We start from the raw sequence: 27,983 nt of genomic DNA, 5'->3' as shown, positions 1-27,983 counted from the left end.
CCGACCCGATCGCTACGTTGAGACAAACTGCAGCAAGCGAACGGGTCGGAATGACCCCCATAATCCTAAAGCTGTGACTCTCACCTTTTGGTGGACACTGGCAGCTTGTCTCGGGTGGTCTTCTGGTTGCCGAATGTCGGGTTACCGGCGCACAGTATACCGGCGCCGGAATCCCGACACCCGGCATACCGACACATTCTCCCTTGTGGGGGTCCACGACCCCCCTGGAGGGAGAATAAATAGCGTGGCGCGTAGCGCGCCACCGTGCCCGCAAGGGGCTCATTTGCGCTCGCCACGCTGTCGGTATGCCGGCGGTCGGGCTCCCGGCGCCGGTATGCTGGTCGCCGGGAGCCCGGCCGCCGGCATACCATACTACACCCCTTGTCTCTACTATGCCCAGTACCAGAGATATCAGCCTTCCAGCAGCTGGTCCCTGCTCCAGCTCCACACGCCTAAGCGCCTTATATGCAGTTTTAGATTTTCGTTGGTGGATTGCTCCGGCTCCTGAACTCTGATCCTCAAGTACCCAGTACCTCCTGAAAGGTGGGACGCTCTAGTTTTTTATTCCATTCAAATCGAATAAATATGTTGTCAGGAACTTGAGATATCTGCAGTCAAGCAAGCTCCCACCGGAAAATGATAAATATTAAGCTCACTCCACTATCCACCCCTCCCCTGCATATTAAACACCCCCTACCACCCTGGAAGTCATGTACCAGGGACCCTTCATTCAGCCCAATGCCCTATTCTACAGTTTAGCCCCATCTGTGCAGTAAAGGAATAATTATCAGAAATTACTGCTCCAGGTCCTACATGCTGAGCGGAAGATAGAACACCCCCTACCGCCCGCGGGACATCAAAGCTGCCGCTGGAGGATGGGTAGGGGGCCCAGTGCATTGCTGTGCCCAGGGGCCTACACCTCTGTTAAGACGGCCCTGCATCTAGGAGTGGCACTGCAGTGTCAGGCAGGATGGCCCTTCCAAAAAATACTCCCCAAACAGCACATGATGCAAAGAAAAAAAGAGGCGCACCAAGGTCGCTGTGTGACTAAGCTAAGCAACCCAAGTGGCCGACACAAACACCTGGCCCATCTAGGAGTGGCACTGCAGTGTCAGGCAGGATGGCCCTTCCAAAAAATACTCCCTAAACAGCACATGATGCACAGAAAAAAAGAGGCGCACCAAGGTGGCTGTGTGACTAAGCTAAGCGACACAAGTGGCCGACACAAACACCTGGCCCATCTAGGAGTGGTACTGCAGTGTCAATCAAGACAGGATGGCCCTTCCAAAAAATACTCCCCAAACAGCACATGATGCAAAGAAAAAAAGAGGCGCACCAAGGTGGCTGTGTGACTAAGCTAAGCGACCCAAGTGGCCGACACAAACACCTGGCCCATCTAGGAGTGGCACTGCAGTGTCAATCAAGACAGGCTGGCCCTTCCAAAAAATACTCCCCAAACAGCACATGATGCAAAGAAAAAAAGAGGCGCACCAAGGTGGCTGTGTGACTAAGCTAAGCGACCCAAGTGGCCGACACAAACACCTGGCCCATCTAGGACCTGGTGGACACTGTCAGCGAACTGCTAAACTAGTCTAAAAAAAAAGGCACCACAGGTATACAATGTAGATGGATGGATACAAGTAAACTTTATGGATGACGAGTGACGACACAGAGGTAGGTACACAGCAGTGGCCTACCGTACTGCTATATACAGTATACTGGACCTGGTGGACACTGTCAGCGAACTGCTAAACTAGTCTAAAAAAAAGGCACCACAGGTATACAATGTAGATGGATGGATACTAGTATACTTTATGGATAACGAGTGACGACACAGAGGTAGGTACACAGCAGTGGCCTACCGTACTGCTATATACAGTATACTGGACCTGGTGAACACTGTCAGCGAACTGCTAAACTAGTCTAAAAAAAAGGCACCACAGGTATACAATGGAGATGGATGGATACTAGTATACTTTATGGATGACGAGTGACGACACAGAGGAAGGTACACAGCAGTGGCCTACCGTACTGCTATATACAGTATACTGGACCTGGTGGACACTGTCAGCGAACTGCTAAACTAGTCTAAAAAAAAGGCACCACAGGTATACAATGTAGATGGATGGATACTAGTATACTTTATGGATGACAAGTGACGACACAGAGGTAGGTACACAGCAGTGGCCTACCGTACTGCTATATACAGTATACTGGACCTGGTGGTCACTGTCAGCGAACTGCTAAACTAGTCTAAAAAAAAGGCACCACAGGTATACAATGTAGATGGATGGATACTAGTATTCTTTATGGATGACGAGTGACGACACAGAGGTAGGTACACAGCAGTGGCCTACCGTACTGCTATATACAGTATACTGGACCTGGTGGACACTGTCAGCAAACTGCTAAACTAGTCTAAAAAAAAAGGCACCACAGGTATACAATGTAGATGGATGGATACTAGTATACTTTATGGATGACGAGTGACGACACAGAGGTAGGTACACAGCAGTGGCCTACCGTACTGCTATATACAGTATATACTGGACCTGGTGGACACTGTCAGCAAACTGCTAAACTAAAATGCACCACAGGTATAGGAATGTAGATGGATAGTATACTTAATGGATGACGACACAGAGCTAGGTACAGCAGTGCACTCTGCACTGTACTCCTCCTATATATAATATTAATTATACTGGTGGTCCCCAGTCCCCACAATAAAGCAGCGCACTGTGAGCACAGATATGGAGTGTTTTTCAGGCAGACAAACGTATACTGGTGGTCACTGTCAGCAAAACTCTGCACTGTACTCCTGCTATAGCTGCTCCCCAGTCCCCACAATTAAGCAGTGTGAGCACTCAGCACAGATATATCATGCAGCACACTGAGCACAGATATGGTATGGAGCGTTTTTTTCAGGCAGAAAACGGATAAAAAAAACTAAACTCTGCACTGTACTCCTCCTAACAGCTGCTCCCCAATCCTCCCCACAATTATAGTAATAAACAAGCACAAGCAATCAAATCAACTGTCTTCTGACTTCTACTAAACGGAGAGGACGCCAGCCACGTCCTCTCCCTATCATCTCCAATGCACATGTGAAAATGGCGGCGACGCGCGGCTGCTTATAGAATCCGAATCTCGCGAGAATCCGACAGCGGGATGATGACGTTCGGGCGCGCTCGGGTTAGCCGAGCAAGGCGGGAGGATCCGAGTCTGCTCGGACCCGTGTAAAAAAAGTAAAGCTCAGAGGGGTTCGGTTTCTCGGAAACCGAACCCGCTCATCACTAATAAAAAGGACCACGTGTCCTCAAACAAAACAGGCCCCGCGGGTGCGTCGGCCCACCGGGAATCTTCCCTGTAAACCGTATGGCCAATCCGCCTCTGTATGTATTATATTATTGTTAAATGTAAGAGGTAGGGTTATAAATAAGATAGGAAGTGTGAAATATAACATATGTCTTTTTGAAATTGCACGCAGCATAGGTAATGGGCTAGAGAGGAGGGAGCAGGGAGGGGTGGGTGGAAAAAAAGAGATGGGAAGATGAAGTAAAATAGTAATCATATAAATATAAAGAATGAGACACGGAATAATAAGTATAATGCTAAAGTTATCACTGACAATACTTAAATAAGCGGTTAGTATATATGTAAGGTATGAGAATGTATTATGGTAAACAGCACTTAATATAATATGTAATATATCGGCAATTACACGAGCGATATATTTAATTGGAGTGGAATATATTAAATATTGGATTATATCACTGAATGTGCATGGCACACATAAACAGGATATTGAGGGGTTAATATGGGTTAGACTAGGTGAAATAGGTAATAAATTCTGATAATAGAAGGTGGGAATGACAATGACCTGTGCCTTACAACATCCCTGAATTGTTAGTTTTGCCCCATTTGTAAGGAACGGTATTTAACGTTGGGGGGAGGAGGTCGGGGAGGGTAGGGCATCATGTTTGATAATGCTGGGGCAGGGTAGGGGTAATGATTGGGCAATGTTTTTTTTTTTTAAATGTATGATGTATTAATGTATTGGGTAATGTATGTGCAATTGTGTATTGTAAAAATGGAAATTTAATAAAGAAAGACCCAAAAAAAAAACCTCTCTGCCAGGTCCCCTTCAGTGCTCAGTTGCCGCTGTGGCCAGATCAGTGAGAGTGCGGGAGCTGGGGTGGCAGCGGGTGTAGTGAAACCGGCTCCGACCATAGCTATGCTGCTGCTCCCGAGCCGGGCTCGTTGAAAAGACCTTTGGCCAGGGCCAGAGAGAAGATGCTGCTCGGCTGGTTAAATTTCTCCAGGTCCCCCATTGGTAGAACAGCTTCATCACTTTTCACGGCTAGTGGCACCTGGAAGTGCCCACTAGCCTAACTTCTGGATTGCGTTCCAATGAACCGTTCCAAGGTCAGCAGAGGCAGGGTTCTGGCACTTGATTTGGGAATGCCCGAATGTACACTACTATTGGGGGCAAATATAGAGTCATATAGGGTCTACAATTTCAGCACTGCCCAGATTAAACCCACGTGTTTGTATTTTGGGCCTGGGACTTAATGCAATGTATACCAACAAGAAGTATAGCTACATAATTGGTATGGGACCGGCCCACCAGAATCTGTCATGGTGTCCTGGTGGTCCAATCCGCCCCTGCCCATTTCAGATTCCTCTGCAGGATGCCAGCTGCTACTGGCAGCTAGTTGGATACTAAGTTAGCACTGCTGAGGGTCAATGCTTAATGAATAGACACCATGAGGAAAATATAACAGTAACATTTCCTGTGTGCAGTACAAAAGCACTCATAGCAGCTATCCTCATAGTTCTAAGCAGGGCCAGACTGACCATCTGGCACTTCTGGCAAATGCCAGAAGTGCCAATGGCTGGATAGGCCAGTCTGGCTTGTGTGGACCGCCTCAAGCGCGTGTGTGAGGTAAATCTCGCCCTTCCTCCGTTTACTACCATCTGGTTTTCTGACAGTTGGGGGTGTGCAGCAAGGACAGGCTCCCCTGACTCATGGCACCCCCCCCTTCAGCTGCGTCCACGTCAGTGGAGGATTTACCACAAGGCAACCAAAGCAGCTGCTTAGGGCCCTGTTGGTCCCAGGGGGCCCGCTGACAAGACTGTATACAGGGAATTTCCAGCAGACTATGAGCTTCACTGAAATTGTCAGACAGCCAGGCTAGCTGAATACTCTCGACAGGCTGTCAGTGATTAGATAGCTGCTGAGTGTCGGCTCCCGTGCATGCCTGTGTCTACAGTCCTGCAGTACTATGCGTGTGACCAGTCATGACACACGCGTGTATGACGTCAGATGATTAGAGAGAGGAGCTGGATGTGCACAGAAAAGCACATGAGGTCTTTCAGTGTACTTTATTAAGATATTTTTTTAATTTTATGTAACCTTCACCTACTTCAGATTCCAATCAGGCAGGAGTGGCGGACAGTGTTATTTTAAGTTCAGTTTCTAACACCCTTCTGCTACAATCATGGCTGGGAGAGGCACACACTGACTGGTGATATATCAATATGCTATTATACTCTATTTAAAGTACAGTAATACCGTGTATGGGAGATGCCTGTTACAATCAGTGGGGCACTGATATATAATCAATACAGTCACACTGACTGCGGGGTGTAATAATGAGTATTATAAGGGATGGGGGACCTGCTAGCCTGCTACAATCAGTAAGGGGGGGAGAGGCACACATATATAATGCAGTCAACACTAATGTAATTGGGTGTAACATACCTCCCAACTTTCAGGAGGTAGGAATCGGGACTCCAGCATGGCGTAGCTGCGCCCAGGAAAAGGGGGCATGGCTCGCGATCGCGGTATTACTGTGAAGCCATGCCCCCTTTTCCTGGGCGCAGCTACGCCATGCCAGAGTCCCGATTACTCTCACTGACTGGAACACCCATGGAGACAGCAGGGCGTCCACTGCCTATGCCTATCCAGTTCCCGTCACTACAGGGACATGGCTAGCACTCTGTGAGCTGCTGGCATGCCCCTAGTCCCTCTTGTCTCCGTGAATAGACACTGTGCGCAGGGGTGTATCTACCTATTGGCCAGGATGGCACTCGCCAGGGGCGCCAGGCAAGGAGGGGGCGCCGCCTGGCTTTGCCACCCGCGGCCAAAGGATAGAAAAGCAGTACTGTCAGACTGTACCTGGTGAGAGTCTGTTACTGCTGGAGCGGCACTGGTGTCCGGCAGCACCGCACTTGTAATCAGACTCAAAATAAACTACAGCTCCCAGCAGCCCTTGTTGCTGGGAGCTCCCGGCAGCAAGAGCTGCTGGGAACTGTAGTTTATTGTGAGTCTGATCACAAGTGCGGTGCTGCCGGACACTAGTCTGATCACTATTGCAGTGCGGTGCTGACGGAGACCGGCGCGGCGGCGGCAGTAACAGACTCTCACCAGGTACACAGCAATTGTTATATAGCACAGTGCTATAGATCTATTTGTTGTTGAAGATAATAAAAAAGTGTCAGTGTTTGGGAGAAGGGACTGTAGTACCTGGAAAACTACACGATTTTCATGCATGTTAGATGTAAGTAAGTAGCAAGTAAGCGAAAACTTTAACTTGTTGAGTGTAATAAAGAAAATACAAATCTTACCTATTTCCGGGCCAAGTTCAAGGAAATGTATATCAGTTAATTGTATAATTGATCATTTTATCTTGGAAGTGATGGCACCCTGGAAGCACTTCTACCATCCAACTAATGGTGTTTGGTTAATGGCTGGGTCCATTTGAGGCTCATCTCACAGCAGCTCATTAGCATTTCATTCAGGATGCAGTCAAGATGCCGGCGTTTGGCATCCCGGCGGCCGGAAAGCTGACGCCAGCATCCCGAAACTTCTCGGAATGCTGATGCTGGCATCCCAACATAGATAGCGATGCAGAATGCCAAAATCCGGATCGAGTTGGTGCCAAAGACTCCACTGGAAAGCAACGTGGGAGGGTTAGGGTTAGGCTGCGAGGGTGGGAGGGTTAGGGTTAGTCTGCAGAGAGGGTGGGAGGGTTAGGGTTAGGCTGCAGGGAGGGAGATTAGGAAGGGTGGGTTAGTGTTAGGCACCACTGAAGAGGCTTTTGGGGGGGGGGGGGGGGCAGGTTTGGCTCAGGCTTTGGGAAAGGTGGGTTAGGGGGGAGGGATGGTGTAACGTGAATACGAGACACTACTATGCGGTGTAATGTGAATGAGGGACACTACTGTGTGGCATAATTTGAATTGGAAGTACTATTGTGTCCACGCCCTTACCCCCCAAGACCATGCCCCATTTCCAATACTCACACCTTATTCCAAATGTGTGTAGGGGGGGGGCGCCAGCCCCTTACTTTGCCAGGGGTGCTCGGACCCCTAGATACACCCCTGACTGTGCGCATTTTGAAAAGTACGCTAATGAGTCATTAACCCAATACTGCAACCTGAAAGTGTAGACGATCTGTAAACCAAGTTGGACTCCTGCTCAATTAATGTGAACAGGTGAAAGACACGGGTGGTCTTCAGTTTGCCGGCTGTCGGGATCCCGGCACACAGTATACCGGTGCCGGAATCCCGACAGCTGGCATACCGACACTTTTTATCCCTCTTGGGGGTCCACGACCCCCCTGGAGGGAGAATAAATAGCACCGTGCCCGCTGCGCTCATTTGTGCTCACCACACTGTTAGTATGCCGGCGGTCGGGATTCCGGCGCCGGTATGCTGGTCGCCGGGAGCCCGGCCGCCGGCATACCATACTACACCCAAAGACACGTATTCCTGTTCAAAAATGTGGAATTAAGATCTTACATATACAGTATTAGTATTACTTAAATTCAAATACAGTATAGTAACCATAGCAACTGCATTACTTTTTTTCTGAACAATTTTCCTAATGTTATTAATGTAAATTAATTGCATCTAGATTCATAATAAAATTATAATTTGAAGAGTATCAATTTCTAAGTAACCTATGTAACATTTATAATTCTGATGGTTGTATAAATACATTGGATTGGAAATAATGCTTTTAAAATGGGGACACCATTATGTATATGAATTATCAATGACGTATATGTGCTGATCAAGCCTGTTTTCATTACAATTTTTTCTTTTTGTGGATAATTAAAGATGGGATTGATATGTAATTATTTTATCTTCTATTTTCAATATTTGAATATACAGTAAGCCCTCGGAAAAAAGGGCTAACTAGTAACATTGGAAAATAGGATTAGCAGTTCTGCAGCAAAATATGTAACTGTACAAAGCGCAAATGGCTGCATTCAGATGTGGTCACAATGCCAACACAGCAGCAATCTTTTTTAGTGATGGAACTTCGAGGCATCACAAGTTTAGCAGCCAAGCACAAGTGAACAGCGACGCCATCGAAACATGCTCAGCAACTGGGTACTCCGTCGCAACAGCAATACAGATGCGAGTAGCAGAATAACCATGGGAACTGCGACACTGGCACCATGTATTATAAAAATGAGATTGCAGTAGCACGTCAAGTCACGCCCACGAAAATAGTCACGACATGCCTGCATTTTTGCAGACACTCCCCAGTACCTCCCCCATTCCTGACAATCACTCTGTGACTGATTCCTCACTGCGAGGTATCGCTAAGGCACCTTGGCGTGTGCTCACTGCAGCTGTGACGTATGCACTGTCAGCCCATAATCACTCAGTTGCGACATCATCAAATTGCAACCGCACCTGAATCAGGCCCAATGTTTGGAAATAGATTACTTTTTTTACCTATTTACTTCATTTTATATGTGCTGACCCCTACTGTATACTTATATGTGTTATGCCCCATGTATTGCACTGTATCAACTGTTTTGCCCAAATCAAAGCTTACTTAATGGTGAACAATTGGAGGGACAAGTTTTTGTGTCATAAATTTAAAGTGAAACATTTACTGCTACCACTATAAATAATGAAAACAAGAGTCAATGTGTTCACATATTTATTTATACTGATTTTTGTTACCAGGTGGTACCTCTTCTACTTTGAATACAACAGCAACAACAAATTCTACTGGTACTGTAACTACATCAGGTAATACATAATGTATCTCACAACAGAAGATTAATCCTTGCATGTTAAGAGATGAAATTTGAATAAAGGAGCAGAAGTAGAACAGATTTTGATTACAGTTAATGAGAGAAGAGAAACTAGCAATTAGCTGTGAGCAGGGGTATAGCGAGGGTGGCTCTGGTGGAGCGCGAGCTCCGGGTGCGAAAAAGTCAGAGGGTGCGCTGCTGCCTGCCACCTCCCCTTCTCGCCTGCCATTGTGCTGGCAACCGCAGAACGGGACGAGAGCAGAGAGGCGCACACTGACTCAGACTCAGAGACTAGGTAGGGAACAGGACAGGCCAGAGGTGACAGCAGGAGTTCTGACTGTCCTCTTTATATGTCTCACTGTCTGCTTGTAGGCATTGGGGGATTCTGAAATCCGGGAGGGCAATTATAGTGCATTATTTTCATTGAGAGTTTGGGGGGTTTCAGGTCTTTGGGGGGTATCACATTTGGGCCTTTTCTTCATCGAGGAATTGGGCTGTTGTGAGGTTAGTCAGGGCATATATAGTCTTAATTTATTTGAATTAAATAAGTAAATAGATAAATACAGCTACTTCCATAGTGGCTCTACCATGCTCTAATGTGCATAAGGTGCTCAACCATATTGTATAAGGGCCTTTACTGTGTGGCATTATGTGTATAAGGGGTACTAATGTGCAGTGTAATGTGAATTGGTACTATTCTGTGGCCATGCACCTTCCCAATGAAGCCATTATTTATTTATTATTACCAGTTATTTATATAGTGCATACATATTCCGCAGTGCTTTATAGAGAATATTTTGCCATTCACATCAGTCCCTGCCCCATGGGAGCTTTTATTTTTGTTGGGAGTCAAATAACCTACCAGTATATTTTTGGATTGTGGGATGAAACCAGAATACCTGGAGGAAACCCACTCAAGTACGTGCAGAATATACAAACTCCACACAGAACCATGGTGGGAATTGAACCCATGACCTCAATGCAATGCTAACCATTACACCTTCCGTACTGCCATGCTATATTGTTGTAGAAAGCCTTCGGTACGCACTGACCGTATTTTAAACATATACACAAGGTCCAGAACTGGCCCTGTTGCCAAATTAAGATTTTTAAATATTGTTTCTTTTCAAATGTAACATAACACCACATGTTGGCTAGGCCCCCAATTCAGTACAGGGGAGGGGGGCGCCAAAACATACCCTTTCTCCGGGCACCATGGCGCCTAGCTACACCTCTGGCTGTGAGCACTGAAGATTTCAGGATCCCCTAAAGATAAGTACTAAAAGGCATTAGTAAGATTCGCTTTTACTTTACCAATGCCAATGCTGGGAAGTCGCATGGCCCCTTTGTACTGTATAAGATAATTCGGGATAATAAAAGTAGCTACAAATCATTATACAGGTTGAGTATACCATATCCAAATATTCCGAAATATGGAATATTCCGAAATACAGAATTTTTTTTAGTGAGAGCGAGATAGTGAAACCTTTGTTTTGTGATGGCTCAATGTACACAAACTTTGTTCAATGCACAAAGATATTAAAAGTATTTTATTAAATGACCTTTAGGCTGTGTGTATAAGGTGTATATGAAACATAAATGAATTGTTTGAATGTACACACACTTTGTTTAATGCACAAAGTTATTAGAAATATTGTCTAAAATTACCTTCAGGCTGTTATGTACAAGGTGTATATGAAACATAAATGCATTCTGTGCTTAGACTTAGGTCCCATCACCATGATATATCATTATGGTATGCAATTATTCCAAAATACAGAATAATCCGATATCCAAAATACTTTTGGTCCCAAGAATTTTGGTTGGATAAGGGATACTCAACCTGTACTGCACATTGCTGAATGTCTTTTACTGTATGCTAGTTAGTTCCTTCTTTCCTCCCTAGCTTACAGAAATATGAATGGTGAGAGTAAAGAAACTGACTTTCGATTACACTTACATTCATAAGTCCTGCTCAAAGTGCTGATTCGGGCGTACATACCTTTACAATCTAACTTGTGATCCATGAAATTCCTGTCTATATTCCTGTCTAAAACATCTGAACTTAACATTCCTGTCTAAGATATCTGAATGTAACCAGCTTTGGGGGGGGTCATTCCGACCCGTTCGCACGCAGCGGTTTGTCGCTGCGGTGCGAACGGGTCTGCAATGGCCGGACTGCGCATGCGCATCATAGCCTGGCAACAGGGGTCGCCGGGTTACGTCGCGGACAACGAAGAAAGTGGTCGCAGAGGCTACCGCAGGAAGATTGACAGAAAGAAGACGTTCCTGGGCATCACCAGACCGTTGCCCGACATTTTTGGGGAGTGGTGAAGAAAATGCAGGCGTGTCCAGGAGAATGAGGGCGGATGTCTGACGTCAAAGCCGGCCCCAGCATCGCTGAGATCGTCGCACAGGGTAAGTATGTCCAGGGCTAGTCTTATTCTGCATGAAATTGTTTTAGCTTAGCAGGGCTGCACAAGCGATCGCAGCCCTGCTAAGCTAAAATACACTCCCCCATAGGCGTGTACTAGTTGATCGCAGCAGCAGCAAAAAGTTGCTGGCTGCGATCAACTCAGAATGACTACCTTAGTACATAAAATAGGATTTTAATACCTACCGGTAGATCCTTTTCTCTTAGTCCGTAGAGGATGCTGGGCATGCTTCAAGAACCATGGGGTATAGACGGGATCCGCAGGAGACATGGGCACTTTAAGACTTTAAAAGGGGTGTGAACTGGCTCCTCCCTCTATGCCCCTCCTCCAGACTCCAGTTATAGGAACTCTGCCCAGGGAGACGGACACTTCGAGGAAATAATTTATTGTTAGACCACGGTAAGCATTTTACCAGCTCACACCTCCAGTATGCCGCAGAACGTGGCATTCAATAGAATACCAGCCAACGGCATGATGAATATGTAGCAATACGCTGACATAAAACGTAACACAATCTATGTGTGTAAATACAACCAGTAACAGCATAACGCATGTTATGGCCTGAATAGCGTCAGCAACAGGCCGACTTACCACAACACACCATGTGTGTAAACATACCCAATGACTGCCGATACAGTACGCACTGGGACGGGCGCTCAGCATCCTCTACGGACTAAGAGAAAAGGATTTACCGCTAGGTATTAAAATCCTATTTTCTCATACGTTCTAGAGGATGCTGGGGATGCTTCAAGAACCATGGGGTTTATACCAAAGCTCTAGAACGGGCGGGAGAGTGCGAATGACTCTGCAGCACCGATTGACCCAACAAGAGGTCCTCAACAGCCAGGGTATCAAACTTGTAAAACTTCGCAAAGGTGTTTGAACCCGACCAAGCAGCTACTCGGCAGAGTTGTAATGCCGAGATCCCCCGGGCAGCCACCCAGGATGAGCCCACCTTTCTGGTAGAATGGGCCTTCAACGATTTTGGCAACCTGCCATAGAATGAGCCTGCTGAATCGTATTATTGATCCAATCTTGTTGGGAGCCCACAGGACAACAGAGACTCTGTTTTCTTAATTTGAGCCGTTCTGGCGACATAGATTTTCAAAGCTCTGACCACATCGAGAGACTTAGATTCCGCCCAGGCGTCAGTAGCCACTGGCACCACAACAGGCTGATTTACGTGAAACGATTAAACCACTTTTGGCAGAAATTGCTGCCGAGTTCTCAGTTCCGCTCTATCTGCATGGAAGATTAAATAGGGGCTTTTGTGAGACAAAGCTGCCAATTCAGACACCCGCCTTGCGGATGCCAAGGCCAACAGCATGACCACTTTCCAAGTAAGGAATTTCAACTCAACCTTACGTAAAGGTTCGAACCAATGAGAATTGCAGGAACTGCAACACCACATTAAGATCTCATGGTGCCACCGGGGACACAAAGGGTGGTTGCATGTGCAGCACGCCCTTCACGAAGGTCTGAACTTCTGGAAGGGAGGCCAATTTTTCTGAAAGAAAATAGATAAGGCCGAAATTTGTACTTTAATGAAGCCTAACTTTAGGCCCGCATCCACACCTGCTTGCAAAAAATGGAGCCAATGCCCCAGCTGAAATTCTTCCGTAGGAGCCTTCTTGGATTCACACCAAGACACATACTTCCTCCAAATACGGTGGTAAAACATCTCCGTTACTTCTTTCCTAGCCTGAAGCAGTGTGGGAATGACTTCACTGGGAATTCGGGCTAGGATATGGCGTTCAACCGCCATGCCTTCAAACGCAGCTGCGGCAAGTCTTGATACACGCATGGTCCTTGCTGTAACAGGTCCTCTCGTAGAGGAAGAGGCCAGGGATCTTCTATGAGTAATTCTTGAAGATCTGGATACCAAGCCCTCCTTGGCTAGACCAGAACAATGAGGATCGCCTGTACCTTTGTTCTTCTTATGACCTTTATCACCTTCGGAAAGAGTGGAAGTGGAGGGAACACATAGACCGACTGAAACACCCACGGTGTCACGAGGGTGTACACCACTATTGCTTTAGGGTCCCTCAAACTGGAACAATATCCCTGAAGGTTCTTGTTGAGGCGAGACGCCATCATGTCTATTTGAGGAATTCCCCAAAGACTTGTCACTTCTGTAAAAACTTCTTCATGAAGATCCCACTCTCCTGGATGGAGATCGTGTCTGCTGAGGAGGTCTGTTTCTCAGTTTTCTACACCTGGAATGAAGACCGCTAACCGAACGTTTACATGCCTTTCCACCCAGCGGAAACCTTTGTGGCTTCTGCCATTGCCACTTTGCTCTTCGTTCCGCCCTAGCGGTTTACTTACGCCACTGCTGTTAAGTTGTCCGACTGAATTAAGACGGGCAGATCGCGAAGAAGATGTTCCGTTGTAAATAGCTCTTAATTCCAGAATGCTTATTGCAGACAAGCTTCCTGGCTTGACCTTTTTCCCTGGAAATTCCTCCCCTGGAAAGACTGCTCCCCAGCCTTGGAGACTTGTATCCATAGACACCAGGATCTAATCCTGGATCCCGAACCTTCGTCCCTCTAGGAGGTGAGAACTGTGAAGCCACCACAGGAGAGATATCCTCGTCCTGGAAAATAGGATTATTTTCCGGTGCATGTGCAGGTGAGACCCGGACCACATGTCCAACTGGTCCCGCTAAAACCACTCTGGCATTTAACCTGCCCACCGAATGGCCTCATAGGCCGCAACCATATTGTTCATCAACAGAACGTATTGATGCGTTTACACTGTTGCAAATCTGATCCAACTCTGGATCCTCAGATCTCTTTCCACTGGAAAAAACAAACTCTCAACAGTTCTGTATCTAACCTTATTCCCAACTCCGACATCCACGTCGTTGGGATCAACAGTGATTCTGGCAAGTTCAGGAGCTAACCACTGTGTTGAAGAACTGTCAGGGAGAAACAACGACTTGCACCACTTGTTTCTTGACCTCGCCGTAGTAAGGAGAGCGTCCCAGTACAGAATAATAATGGCTTTTACTATTGAAGGAAAACCATCATACTGCCATCACTCCGGTGAACTGGCAATGACAATCCTGAATAACAAACCCAGGTAAGCCTAACGCGGAAGAAACCGCACTCAAAAACTCTTTCTCCTTTAACAGATTGGAGATCCCTGCCCTGAGAGATTCCATCTTGTAGTTCAACTTCTTAAGTAGAAATTTTTTGTAATTGTTCTGACCGAGCTGTCCGGGCTCAGAAGCACGAAAAAGCTTGAATAACAGCTTTTTTTTTTTTTTTTTGTGACAGGGACAGCAGGCTAATGTCCTGATCCTGACCCAACTCTTGTATGGAGTCGCATACTACCTCCCCGTTCAGAGGAGAATCGGTAAGATCTATTTGAAAAAACAGTGAGGGCAATTATCTGAACACTCCAGTATGTTCCCCTTGGGACTCTATTCTTAACTCACTGGTCCATGTCCATTCCAGGACTGACTGAAGAATATTAGACGTGGTCCCACTGGTGTGGGCTCCCGCAAGATAGACCCAGCGACATGCGGTGGATGTGGTAGAAACAGAGGATGATTTGTGCTTCTGCGAACTTGAAAAGGCTGCTGACCTTTTACCTTTTCACCTTCCTCTACCTGCAAAGAAGGGAAAAAACCGTATCCATCCGGTCGAAATGACTGCATCCTACAAAAATGCGTCACCAGCCGTTGGGAGGGAACATAGCTCAAGAAGGTCGACTTACCAGTGGCATCTGCCGAGATCAACATAACATAAAGCCATCACCAAACCAGGTTTCACCTTCATAGGGAAGATACTCCAGTACTACTTAGAGTCACCCTCAGCATTCCATTGGTGAATCCACAATGCCCTCCTAGCCGAGACCGCCATGGAATTGGCCCGCGAACTCAAGAGTCCCATACCTCTTGTAGTCGCACGGCAGCATGCTGCAATGTTTTAGATATGACCCAACTTAAGGAGTATCCCATCTCTCCCCAGGGTAATTATATCGGATGACAAGGTAACCGACCATTTCTGAATACAAGCACTCCCCCATACGCATGTAATGCAAATATAATCAAAGCATATGATTAAAATATCACTTAGCTTCCTGTATACGATCCTTTGTGACAGGGCCCCGTGCAGACCAGGGGTTGACTCTCACTTTATTCTATCCACGGCGGGAAAGGAATAAACCCTCGGACTCCTCGTGAGGATTCGAAACCATCTTGTCATGGCTGACCTAGACTTTTTCAACAGAGCGACCAGCACATAAGAAGGAATAACTTTACTTCAGCATTCATTATAAATTTTAATATGAATATACACATTTAAATACACATATACACACATATATCTATATATATATTTCATATATATATTAGTGATGTGCACCGGACATTTTTCGGGTTTTGTGTTTCGGTTTTGGATTCGGTTCCGCGGCCGTGTTTTGGATTCGGACGCGTTTTGGCAAAACCTCCCTGAAATTTTTTTGTCGGATTCGGGTGTGTTTTGGATTCGGCTGTTTTTTTACAAAAACCCCTCAAAAACAGCTTAAATCATAGAATTTGGGGGTCATTTTGATCCCATAGTATTAACCTCAATAACCATAATTTCCACTCATTTCCAGTCTATTCTGAACACCTCACACCTCACAATATTATTTTTAGTCCTAAAATTTGCACCGAGGTCGCTGGATGACTAAGCTAAGCGACCCAAGTGGCCGACACAAACACCTGGCCCATCTAGGAGTGGCACTGCAGTGTCACGCAGGATGGCACTTCAAAAAATAGTCCCCGAACAGCACATGATGCAAAGAAAAAAGAGGTGCACCAAGGTCGCTGGATGGCTAAGCTAAGCGACCCAAGTGGCCGACACAAACACCTGGCCCATCTAGGAGTGGCACTGCAGTGTCAGACAGGATGGCACTTCAAAAAATAGTCCCCAAACAGCACATGATGTAAAGAAAAAAGAGGTGCACCAAGGTCGCTGGATGGCTAAGCTAAGCGACCCAAGTGGCCGACACAAACACCTGGCCCATCTAGGAGTGGCACTGCAGTGTCAGACAGGATGGCAGATTAAAAAAATAGTCCCCAAACAGCACATGATGCAAAAGAAAAAAAGAGGCGCAATGAGGTAGCTGTGTGACTAAGCTAAGCGACCCAAGTGGCCGACACAAACACCTGGCCCATCTAGGAGTGGCACTGCAGTGTCAGACAGGATGGCACTTCAAAAAATAGTCCCCAAACAGCACATGATGCAAAGAAAAATGAAAGAAAAAAAAGGTGCAAGATGGAATTGTCCTTGAGCCCTCCCACCCACCCTTATGTTGTATAAACAGGACATGAACACTTTAACAAACCCATCATTTCAGCGACAGGATCTGCCACACGACTGTGACTGAAATTACTGGTTGGTTTGGGCCCCCACCAAAAAAGAAGCAATCAATCTCTCCTTGCACAAACTGGCTCTACAGAGGCAAGATGTCCACCTCCTCCTCATCCTCCGATTCCTCACCCCTTTCACTGTGTACATCCCCCTCCTCACAGATTATTAATTCGTCCCCACTGGAATCCACCATCTCAGGTCCCTGTGTACTTTCTGGAGGCAATTGCTGGTGAATGTCTCCACGGAGGAATTGATTATAATTCATTTTGATGAACATCATCTTCTCCACATTTTCTGGAAGTAACCTCGTACGCCGATTGCTGACAAGGTGAGCGGCTGCACTAAACACTCTTTCGGAGTACACACTGGAGGGGGAGCAACTTAGGTAAAATAAAGCCAGTTTCTGCAAGGGCCTCCAAATTGCCTCTTTTTCCTGCCAGTGTACGTACGGACTGTCTGATGCGCTCCAGGTGACGTATAAGGGAGGACAGTGGCGTAATAGAAATTTTTCTCCCCCAAGCCAAAAACTTCTTCGGCGCTCCCCCCCCCCCCCCCCATATCCCCCATAATTGGCACTAGTAAAGGGACAAATATGCACGCGCGTCGCCAAAAAGGGGCGTGGCTTCATTGACATGGGCGTGGCTTCACATAAAGGGGCGTGGGATTGCAGAAAAAAGACTACCTTATACCCCAGTTTTGCAACCTGCATGCCCAGAAGTTAGCCACCACAGGAAAGAAAAATAATCCTGATTCATGCCCCTTACATTATTTGCCATTTTTCCTCCTTATAGTAATGCCCAGTATACATTATGCCACATAATGCAATGGCCTTATCCATTATGCCACACACAATAATGCACATGACACAATATGCACACACTGTAATGCCCCCGACACATTATGCCTCACACCGTAATGCCTGTGACACATTATGACAGGAATCGCAATGCCCGTTATACATTATGCTACACACTGCAATGCCCCTGATACATTATAGCACATACAATGTCTGTGACACAGTATGACCCACACCGCAATGATTCTGAGACATTATACCACATACCACAATGCCCGTGATATAGTATACAACACACCGTAATGCCTGACACATTATGACACACACCGCAATGTCCGTGATACATTATGCCACACACCGTAATGCCCATTACACATTAAGTTCTACAGTAAGGCTTCTAATTACTTTTAAATTACCTGCTCGTTGCCAGGGGTTTCATGCTCTTGGTTCCATGCACGGTGCCAGGGATTTTCATGCTCAGGGTGTCATGCTCGTTGCCAGGGGTTTCATGCACTGGGTGTCATGCTCGTTGATAGGGGGTAGTGCTTGTTGCAAGGGCCGTGCCCCCAGTGCCACATTTGCCCCCATTGCCATATATTCCCCCACAGTGCCAGGTATATGCCCCCAGTGCCAGATATTCCCCCACAGTGCCAGGTATATGCCCCCAGTGCCAAATATACCCCCCACCCAGTGCCACATATGCCCCCAGTGCCAGATATTCCCCCCACAGTGCCAGGTATATGCCCCCAGTGCCAGATATTCCCCCACAGTGCCAGGAACATGCCTCCAGTGCCAAATATACCCCCCAAGTGCCACATATGCCCCCAGTGCCAGATATTCCCCCACAGTGCCAGGTACATGCCCCCAGGGCCAAATATACCCCCCCAGTGCCACATATGCCCCCAGTGCCAGATATTCCCCCACAGTGCCAGGTATATGCCCCTAGTGCCAGATATTCCCCCACAGTGCCACATATGCCCCCTCAGTGCCTGCTCCCCCCAGTGCCAGATATTCCCCCACAGTGCCAGGTATATGCCCCCAGTGCCAGATATTCCCCCACAGTGCCACATATGCCCCCTCAGTGCCTGCTCCCCCCAGTGCCAGATATTCCCCCACAGTGCCAGGTATATGCCCCCAGTGCCAGATATTCCCCCACAGTGCCTGCTCCCCCCAGTGCCAGGTATATGCCCCCAGTGCCAGATATTCCCCCACAGTGCCACATATGCCCCCTCAGTGCCTGCTCCCCCCAGTGCCAGATATTCCCCCACAGTGCCAGGTATATGCCCCCAGTGCCAGATATTCCCCCACCGTGCCTGCTCCCCCCAGTGCCAGGTATATGCCCCCAGTGCCAGATATTCCCCCACAGTGCCTGCTCCCCCCAGTGCCAGATATTCCCCCACAGTGCCTGCTCCCCCCCCCCCCCCGCCCGCTCCTTTGTGTTGGAGGGACACTAAGGGCACAGCGCGCGCCTCTCCCGTGTCCCTCCTGGCTCTCCGGCCAGTCTAATAAAGGAAGTGCCGGTTCGTGAGCCAATCAGAGCTCACGAATGGCACTTCCTTTATTAGACCGGCCGGAGAGCCAGGAGGGACACGGGAGAGGCGTGCGCTGTGCCCTCAGTGTCCCTCCTTACAGCAGCGGAGGGAGGAGACCGCAGATTGACATGCGGACGCTCGTCCGCATGTCAATCTGTGCAAAGTCAGTGGCGCCCCCGCAGCCCCTCGCCCCCAAGCCACCGCGAGGACTGCGGGGGCAGTAGTTATGCCACTGAGGGAGGATGTTCCTAGGTGGGTAACGTCCTTACCCCTACTTATTACAGCTTGACAAAGGCAACACACGGCTTGACACCAGTTGTCCGCATTTCTGTTGAAATAATTCCACACCGAAGAGGTGATTTTTTTTTGCAATTTGACCAGGCATGTCAATGGCCATATTCGTCCCACGGACAACAGGTGTCTCCCCGGGTGCCTGACTTAAACAAACCACCTCACCATCAGAATCCTCCTTGTCAATTTCCTTCCCAGCGCCAGCAACACCCATATCCTCATCCTGGTGTACTTCAACAGTGACATCTTCAATTTGACTATCAGGAACTGGACTGCGGGTGCTCCTTCCAGCACTTACAGGGGGCGTGCAAATGGTGGCAGGTGCCACCTCTTCCCGTCCAGTGTTGGGAAGGTCAGGCATCGCAACCGACACAATTGGACTCTCCTTGGGGATTTGTGATTTAGAAGAACACACAGTTTTTGCTGTGCTTTTGCCATCTTAACTCTTTTAAGTTTTCTAGCAGGAGGATGAGTGCTTCCATCCTCATGTGAAGCTGAACCACTAGCCATGAACATAGGCCAGGGTCTCAGCCGTTCCTTGCCACTCCGTGTCGTAAATGGCATATTGGCAAGTTTTTGCTTCTCCTCAGATGCTTTTAATTTAGATTTTTGGGTCATTTTACTGAACTTTTGTTTTTTGTATTTTACATGCTCTCTACTATGACATTGGGCATCGGCCTTGGCAGACGACGTTGATGGCATTTCATTGTCTCGGCCATGACTAGTGGCAGCAGCTTCAGCACGAGGTGGAAGTGGATCTTGATCTTTCCCTATTTTACCCTCCACATTTTTGTTCTCCATTTTTTAATGTGTGGAATTATATGCCAGTAATATATCAATAGCAATGGCCTACTACTATATATACTGCGCACAAAAACTTCAATGCACCACAGGTATGGATGGATAGTATACTTGACGACACAGAGGTAGGTAGAGCAGTGGCCTACTGTACCGTACTGCTATATATTATATACTGGTGTTCAGCAAAATTATGCCCTGTCCTACTACTATATATATACTGCGCACAAAAACTTAAATGCACCACAGGTATGGATGGATAGTATACTTGACAACACAGAAGTAGGTAGAGCAGTGGCCTACTGTACCGTACTGCTATATATATATATATATATATATATATATATAATTTTATTTTTGTGTCAGGAACAGCAGGGTCCCTAGTGACGTTAATACGTTCTTAATGTGTATGAAACATGTACTGAATGCCGATGTTGAGGATCTAATCAGGAAACATCATGGTCGACATAAGAAATAGTATTCGTGTCGATATCAGGGAGTAGTAACTGGGCGAAATAAAATTTTTGAGTCTGAGGGAAATATATTATTAAAATTACGCCCTCCACAAAATTACTACATCTGTGTTCGAGCCACAGATCTATGCAATCGTACCATACATATATATATACATACAGGTATAGCTTTCTGAAATGCATCACAGTATCATGTCAATTTTATTTTTTTACCCAGTCAGATTAGTTGGTGCCGATAGGGTCACCCACACACGTCTGTGTCTCCCATATAGTTTTCTCATTGGAAAAGCATACATCTACTGAAATTATTTACATGAACCAAGTACCCTCAGGAGTCGGCAGTGCCAACAGAGACATTCCTATAGCCGTTTGTGGCAGAGCCCTCAGCCTCAGACACGCCGACTGTAAGGAATAGACACCCAGTACTTAATGGCGTGCTTCAGCCACGCTATTTTCTAGATATTTATACTGGTGGGGTCTGTATTAAGTGCCCAGGCACTTAATATCTCTCTTGCCAGTCTATCTCTGAGGTATACATGCTGCCCAGGGCACACCCCTGCGCCCTGCACCCTTGTAGTGCCGCTTGTGTGTGGGAGCAATAGCGCGCAGCGCGGCCGTTGTGCGGTTCCTCAGAGCCACAAAGTCTTCTGCCGTCACTGAAGTATTCTGTTCTTCATTTACTCACCCGGCTTCTTTCTTCTGGCTCTGCAAGGGGGGTGACGGCGCAGCTCCGGGAACGAGCAGCTAGGCGTACCAAGCGATCAGACCCTCTGGAGCTAATGGTGTCCAGTAGCCTAAGAAGCAGAGCCTTTGAACTCAGAGAAGTAGGTCTGCTTCTCTCCCCTCAGTCCCACGATGCAGGGAGACTGTTGCCAGCAGTGCTCCCTGAAAATAATAAACCTAACATAAAGTCTTTTCCAAGAAACTCAGTAGAGCTCCTCAGTGTGTGACCAGTCTCTCTGGGCTCAGAATCTAACTGGAGTCTGGAGGAGGTTCATAGAGGGAAGAGCCAGTTCACACCCCTTTTAAAGTCTTAAAGTGCCCATGTCTCCTGCGGATCCCGTCTATACCCCATGGTTCTTGAAGCATCCCCAGCATCCTCTAGAATGTATGAGAAATACACTGCTCAAAAAAATAAAGGGAACACTTAAACAACACAATGTAACTCCAAGTCAATCACACTCCTGTGAAATCAAACTGTCTACTTATAACACTGATTGACAATCAATTTCACATGCTGTTGTGCAAATGGAATAGACAACAGGTGGAAATTATAGGCAATTAGCAAGACACCCCCAATAAAGGAGTTGTTCTGCAGGTGGTGACCACAGACCACTTCTCAGCTCCTATGCTTTCTGGCTGATGTTTTGGTCACCTTTGAAAGCTGGCGGTGCTTTCACTCTAGTGGTAGCATGAGACGGAGTCTACAACCCACACAAGTGGCTCAGGTAGTGCAGCTCATCCAGGATGGCACATCAATGCGAGCTGTGGCAAGAAGGTTTGCTGTGTCTGTCAGCGTAGTGTCCAGAGCATGGAGGCGCTACCAGGAGACAGGCCAGTACATCAGGAGACGTGGAGGAGGCCGTAGGAGGGCAACAACCCAGCAGCAGGACCGCTACCTCCGCCTTTGTGCTAGGAGGAACAGGAGGAGCCCTGCCAGAGCCCTGCAAAATGACCTCCAGCAAGCCACAAATGTGCATGTGTCTACTCAAACGATCAGAAACAGACTCCATGAGGGTGGTATGAGGGCTCGACGTTCACAGGTGGGGTTTGTGCTTACAGTCCAACACCCTGCAGGACGTTTGGCATTTGCCAGAGAACACCAAGATTGGCAAATTCGCCACTGGTGCCCTGTGCTCCTCACAGATGAAAGCAGGTTCTCACTGAGCACATGTGACAGACGTGACAGAGTCTGGAGATGCCAAGGAGAACGTTCTGCTACCTGCAACATCTTCCAGCATGACCGGTTTGGCAGTGGGTCAGTAATGGTGTGGGGTGGCATGTCTTTGGGGGGCCGCACAGCCCTCCATGTGTTTGCCAGAGATAGCCTGACTGCCATTAGGTACCGACATGAGATCCTCAGACCCCTTGTGAGACCATATGCTGATGCGGTTGGCCCTGGGTTCCTCCTAATGCAAGACAATGCTAGACCTCATGTGGCTGGAGTGTGTCAGCAGTTCCTGCAAGACGAAGGCATTGATGCTATGGACTGGCCCGCCCGTTCCCCAGATCTGAATCCAATTGAGCACATCTGGAACATCATGTCTCGCTCCATCTACCAACGCCACGTTGCACCACAGACTGTCCAGGAGTTGGCGGATGCTTTAGTCCAGGTCTGGGAGGAGATCCCTTAGGAGACAATCCACCACCTCATCAGGAGCATGCCCAGGCATTGTAGGGAGGTCATACAGGCACGTGGAGGCCACACACACTACTGAGCCTCATTTTGACTTGTTTTAAGGACATTACATCAAAGTTGAATCAGCCTGTAGTGTGTTTTTCCACTTTAATTTTGAGTTCGACTCCAAATCCAGACCTCCATGGGTTAATAAATGTGATTTCCATTGATAATTTTTGTGTGATTTTGTTGTCAGCACATTCAACTATGTAAAGAACAAAGTATTTAATAAGAATATTTCATTCATTCAAATCTAGGATGTGTTGTTTAAGTGTTCCCTTTATTTTTTTGAGCAATGTATGTACTAAAGCTGCTTGCACACTGGAGCATGTGGGGCTGATTTGCCATTTTGTAACGACAAATCACCTACATCACTCAGTGTGTATGGGTGATTGGGGCCTCCCACAGTCGCTAGTGATGGACACTAGGTTTGATGTGCTACACATCACACCTAGCCCAACCTCTTGAAGGGTTAATGGTCCCGTTCCCCGCTGACAGGACACTAGCTCCTGAGGGAACTATTCGCAAGCCCACCATGGTGACCGTACATTCCCGCACGCCACCACCCCTAACAGAGCAAGAATATAGAAGAGTGGTGAGTACTAAGCTGGTATCCCGGTTAGCGGGTCGCTAGCCATTATGGCGGCATGAGTACTTCTACATGGCGGCATTAGTACTTCTACATGGCACAGCTTCTACATGGGGTGGCTGGGTCTCCAGACTCAGTACACAGTGCAGACGCATGGCTTCTGAGGGAGCGAACTGAGTCTCAGTACACTATTGGCCTAATTCAGACCTGAACGTAGCAGCAACTTTGTTAACAGATGAGCAAAACCATGGGGGTCATTCCGAGTTGATCGCTCGCTAGCAACTTTTTACAGCACTGCGATCAGGTTAAATCTCTGCAAAACTGTGCATGCGTATGCACCGCAATGCACAGGTGCATCATACGGGTACAAAGAGGCTCGGTGCTGGGCGATGGATTTAACGAATAATCCATTCGCACAGCCGATCGCAAAGTGATTGACAGAAAGATGGCGTTTATGGGTGCCAACTGACCGTTTTCGGGGAGTGTTTGGAAAAAACGCAGGCGTGTCCAAGCGTTTGCAGGGCGGGTGTCTGACGACAGGTTGAAGTGATCGTAGCGGCTGAGTAAGTCCAGAGCTACTCAGTAATTGCAAAACAAATTGTGTGCCGTCGGCTGCAAAATCGGTCACACACTTGCAGAGCGAAAATACACTCTCCTATAGGCAGCAACTATCTGATCGCAGCACAGCAAAAAGTTGCTAGCGAGTGATCAACTCGAAAAGTCCCCCCATGTGCAGTGCAGGAGGGGCCGATATAACATGTGCAGAGAGAGCTAGGTTTGGGTGGTTTATATTGTTTCTGTGCAGAATAAATACTGGCTGCTTTATTTTTACACTGCAATTTAGATTTTGGTTTGAACACACCCCACCCAAATCCAACTCTCTCTGCACATGTTTTATCTGCCCCCCCTGCAGTGCACATGGTTTTGCACATCTGCTAACAAAGTTGCTGCTACGATCAGATCTGAATTAGGCCCTATATGTGTACACAGTACCCAGACTGGCATTACAGATTTAAAAATGGGCTGACTCCATTTTATGCACAAAATTACCTCAGCAAGTATAAAAAAAAGTGCTGGAAGACCGTGCGCCATTGAAGGGGCGGGGCTTCACTATGAGCGGATCCAGCAGCTCACCAGCGCCATTTCCCATCTGCAGTGGACACAGACGCTGACTGACAGGGACGCGCAGCTCCTCCGGAGAGACTCCAGATTACCTCAGAGGTACCAGGGGGTCATAGCAGGGGTGGAGCGCTTACTAGTGTACTAAGTCCCCAATCTAGGTATTTAGTCTGCAACTAAGCTTGGCATTAGCAGTAAGGGCGCAGTGTGCTGGCTCCATACTATCTCTGTGTCTCCCTGGAAGGGCTCTTTGTGGGTTAATTGTGCATTTAACCTGTTCCTGTGTGTGTGTGTGTGTGTGTGTGTGTGTGTGTGTGTGTGTGTGTGTTGTTATTGTCACAGTATGTAAGACAAAAAGTGTGTTTCATGTAAGGCACAGTGTTCCTCTTCTCCAGAGGGGTTCACTACAGTGTACTCAGTGCAGTGTACCCTCTCAGGCTAGCAGGGCAGAGCCAGCTTGGCTGGACTCAATTAGGGGAATGATTTCCAATATTTCTACTAAATTGTCCTGCAATGAGAAAGAGATGCAATACTTAAGACAATCGATGACTGAGTTTATGAAAAGAGACTCAGTACCCAAACCAGCGTCTCAGTCCCCTGCCATTTGTCCGCATAAACATCCTTTGGCCCATATCCTGCAGTTTGACTCTGATAATGAAGGGTCAGACATGGAGGAGGGGGAGGTGGACTCAGAGGTGGGGGAGGCTACTCTGTCACATGGAATAGAGGCTCTCATAGAAGCTATCAGAGAAGTTCTGCATATCCCTGATAAGGTGACAGAGGAGACTGAGAAATCTTATTTTATTATAAAAAAAGAAATCCTCAGCCACTTTTCCTGTGTCAAAGGAACTAAATACCCTGTTTGAAGAACCATGGGTTAATCCCTAAAAGGTTTATATCATCTTTTTCTTTTCATCCTGAGAATAGGAGAAAATGGGAAAATTCACAGATAGTGGATGCATCAGTATCCAGGCTGTCACGGAAAAATGTATTGCCTGTCCCTGGTGCAGCCTCCCTAAAAGACACGGCTGATCGCAGAATTGAGACTACACTCAAATCTTTGTATACAGCTGCTGGGGTGGGCCAAAAACCCAATATACAGTAGCATGTGGGTGGATTACTAAGGCCATCGCCAAATGGTCGGGTAACATACTTGAGGGGTTAGATACCTTGCCCCAGTGGGAGATTATTTTACTCCTGCAACATATACAGGACTCCGAATTTTATGGTGGAAGCTATAAAAGAAATAGGCTTGCTTAATGCACGCACCACTGCTATGGCAGTGTCAGAGCCCAGAGGCTTATGGCTTCGCCAGTGGACTGCTGACGCGGAGTCCAGGAAAGGCGTGGAACTAGACAAATGGATCTCCAAAGCTACTGTGGGTAAGTACACGTATCTTCCTTCTGCAGGGCTACGATCAAGCTCAGAAGCTCCCAAGCCTCACTATACAATAGTTATGTGCCTGATCGCCCGTTAGTACACACAGCATCCTATATAATACCACTCAGTATACATATCACCTGCCATAATACCACTCAGTATGCACAAACCCCCCCCTAATAATACTCAGTATACACAGTACCCCCCATAATACTCAGTATACACAGAATACACCATAATAATATTCAGTATACACAGCACCCTCCATAATACTTTCATTATACAGTGTCCTCCACCATAATAAACCCAAGTGCACACAGCACCCTGATTTTACACTAAAGTTTACCCAGTCCCTCTCCCTCCCCCACACTACCCTTCAGTACACCCATATTCTATTCCAGTATACACAGACCCACCCTCCCTGATACTACCGCTCAGTGTACACAGCACCCCCATATCACATTCCATTATACACAGCCTCCTCCCCATATAACCCCCTGTACACACAACACATCCATATTACATTCCATACATTCAAACACCGATCTTGACTGTCTAACTATGAAGAGCAATTGACAATAAACTTTCTATCGGCAGATGTTGGATTGAATGACATCATCATACAATAACCTTATCTATTAAATAATAACTAACTTAACTTATCTAGATAACGACACAGACCACTGAAATGCCATTAACATTGGTCAACCGTTATTTATTTATAATACTTAAACTAAGTATGGTGGCAAATAAGAAAGAACGGCCAGATCACCAGTGACATTATGACTTATTGCTGCAACACAGGTCCACGACATGACTTTATATCACTCATTGGCTGCGCCAATAAATGCTGAGGCTCCAACTCTCTTCCCAATACACCATAATTGTTAGCGCCGGGAGGCGCATGTCCCGGCCATTGCCGTGGAGCCGGGACACTGCACCTCCCGCTAACCCCCGCCCAGCGCCTAGCAACAGGTGTACGCCGGGCGCAAGGTTTTCTGGTCCCTTCCCGGTGCCTAGCAACAGGCAGACACCGGGCGCAAAGTCTCCTGGTCCCCGCTCGGCACCTAACAACAGGCGGACACCGGGTGCTGTGAGCCGCCGGATCCCTAGCAATGGTGACGCCAGAGGCAGACGGCATTCTCCGTTGCTGGGTAACTAAGTACCCAGCTGTGTACAAGGACATGCAGCAGGACAGCTGCACAATATTTGCAATTAAGGAGTTTCTTCTGTGATTGGTGCAGCACCATTTATATTCTCTTCCTGGTCACTCCAAAGACGCTGGTGATAGTTCTTACTTCTGTGTGAACCTGTCAGCTCGTTGGAGATCCTGCCTGTGACCTGGAGACATTGACTGATTGATTCTTGACCAGATCATGCCAGCCGGTGTTCAGGTTTTTGTGGAGTATCAATGCTAACAGTTCTTTGTTTATATTTATATCTTTAACATCCCTGAGCATTGTTGCTTTCACTATTTATTTGCTTATAACATCTAAGACCATTGTTGTTCTCATTATCACTCGCACATTGGTGTTGCAGGGTTAGTTAGGGTTCCCCCTTACTCAGTCGCAGTCTCGGGTGGTGCCTTGTCATTTAATAAGACTGGGGGGCATCGGAGTTTGGGCGGACCTAATTCGCCCATTCAAACGCGGCTTCCGTGGGCAGAAGAACACTAGCACCGCAGGCACCATCCGACCACTAAGAGGGGTAACAGAGTCAGGGGTAGAGCATGAGTTGCTGCAGACAT

At 47.2% G+C, this 27,983-nt stretch overlaps 1 protein-coding gene across 2 annotated transcripts in view; it reads left to right on the top strand.

Moving 5' to 3' along the window:
• CIST1 (colon, intestine and stomach enriched 1) overlaps positions 1–27,983 on the top strand; it is a 243,166-nt gene that overhangs the window by 172,485 nt on the left and 42,698 nt on the right. For both annotated transcript variants that reach the window (XM_063916190.1, XM_063916183.1), the window contains exon 3: positions 8,989–9,054. In XM_063916190.1, the coding sequence (XP_063772260.1) occupies positions 8,989–9,054 (66 nt within the window). The remainder of the gene's footprint in view (positions 1–8,988; positions 9,055–27,983) is intronic.

Source organism: Pseudophryne corroboree, chromosome 1 (assembly GCF_028390025.1).
Source record: "Pseudophryne corroboree isolate aPseCor3 chromosome 1, aPseCor3.hap2, whole genome shotgun sequence".
In the NCBI taxonomy this organism is placed as follows: Eukaryota; Metazoa; Chordata; class Amphibia; order Anura; family Myobatrachidae; genus Pseudophryne; species Pseudophryne corroboree.
This window is presented reverse-complemented; position numbering and strand designations above follow the sequence as displayed.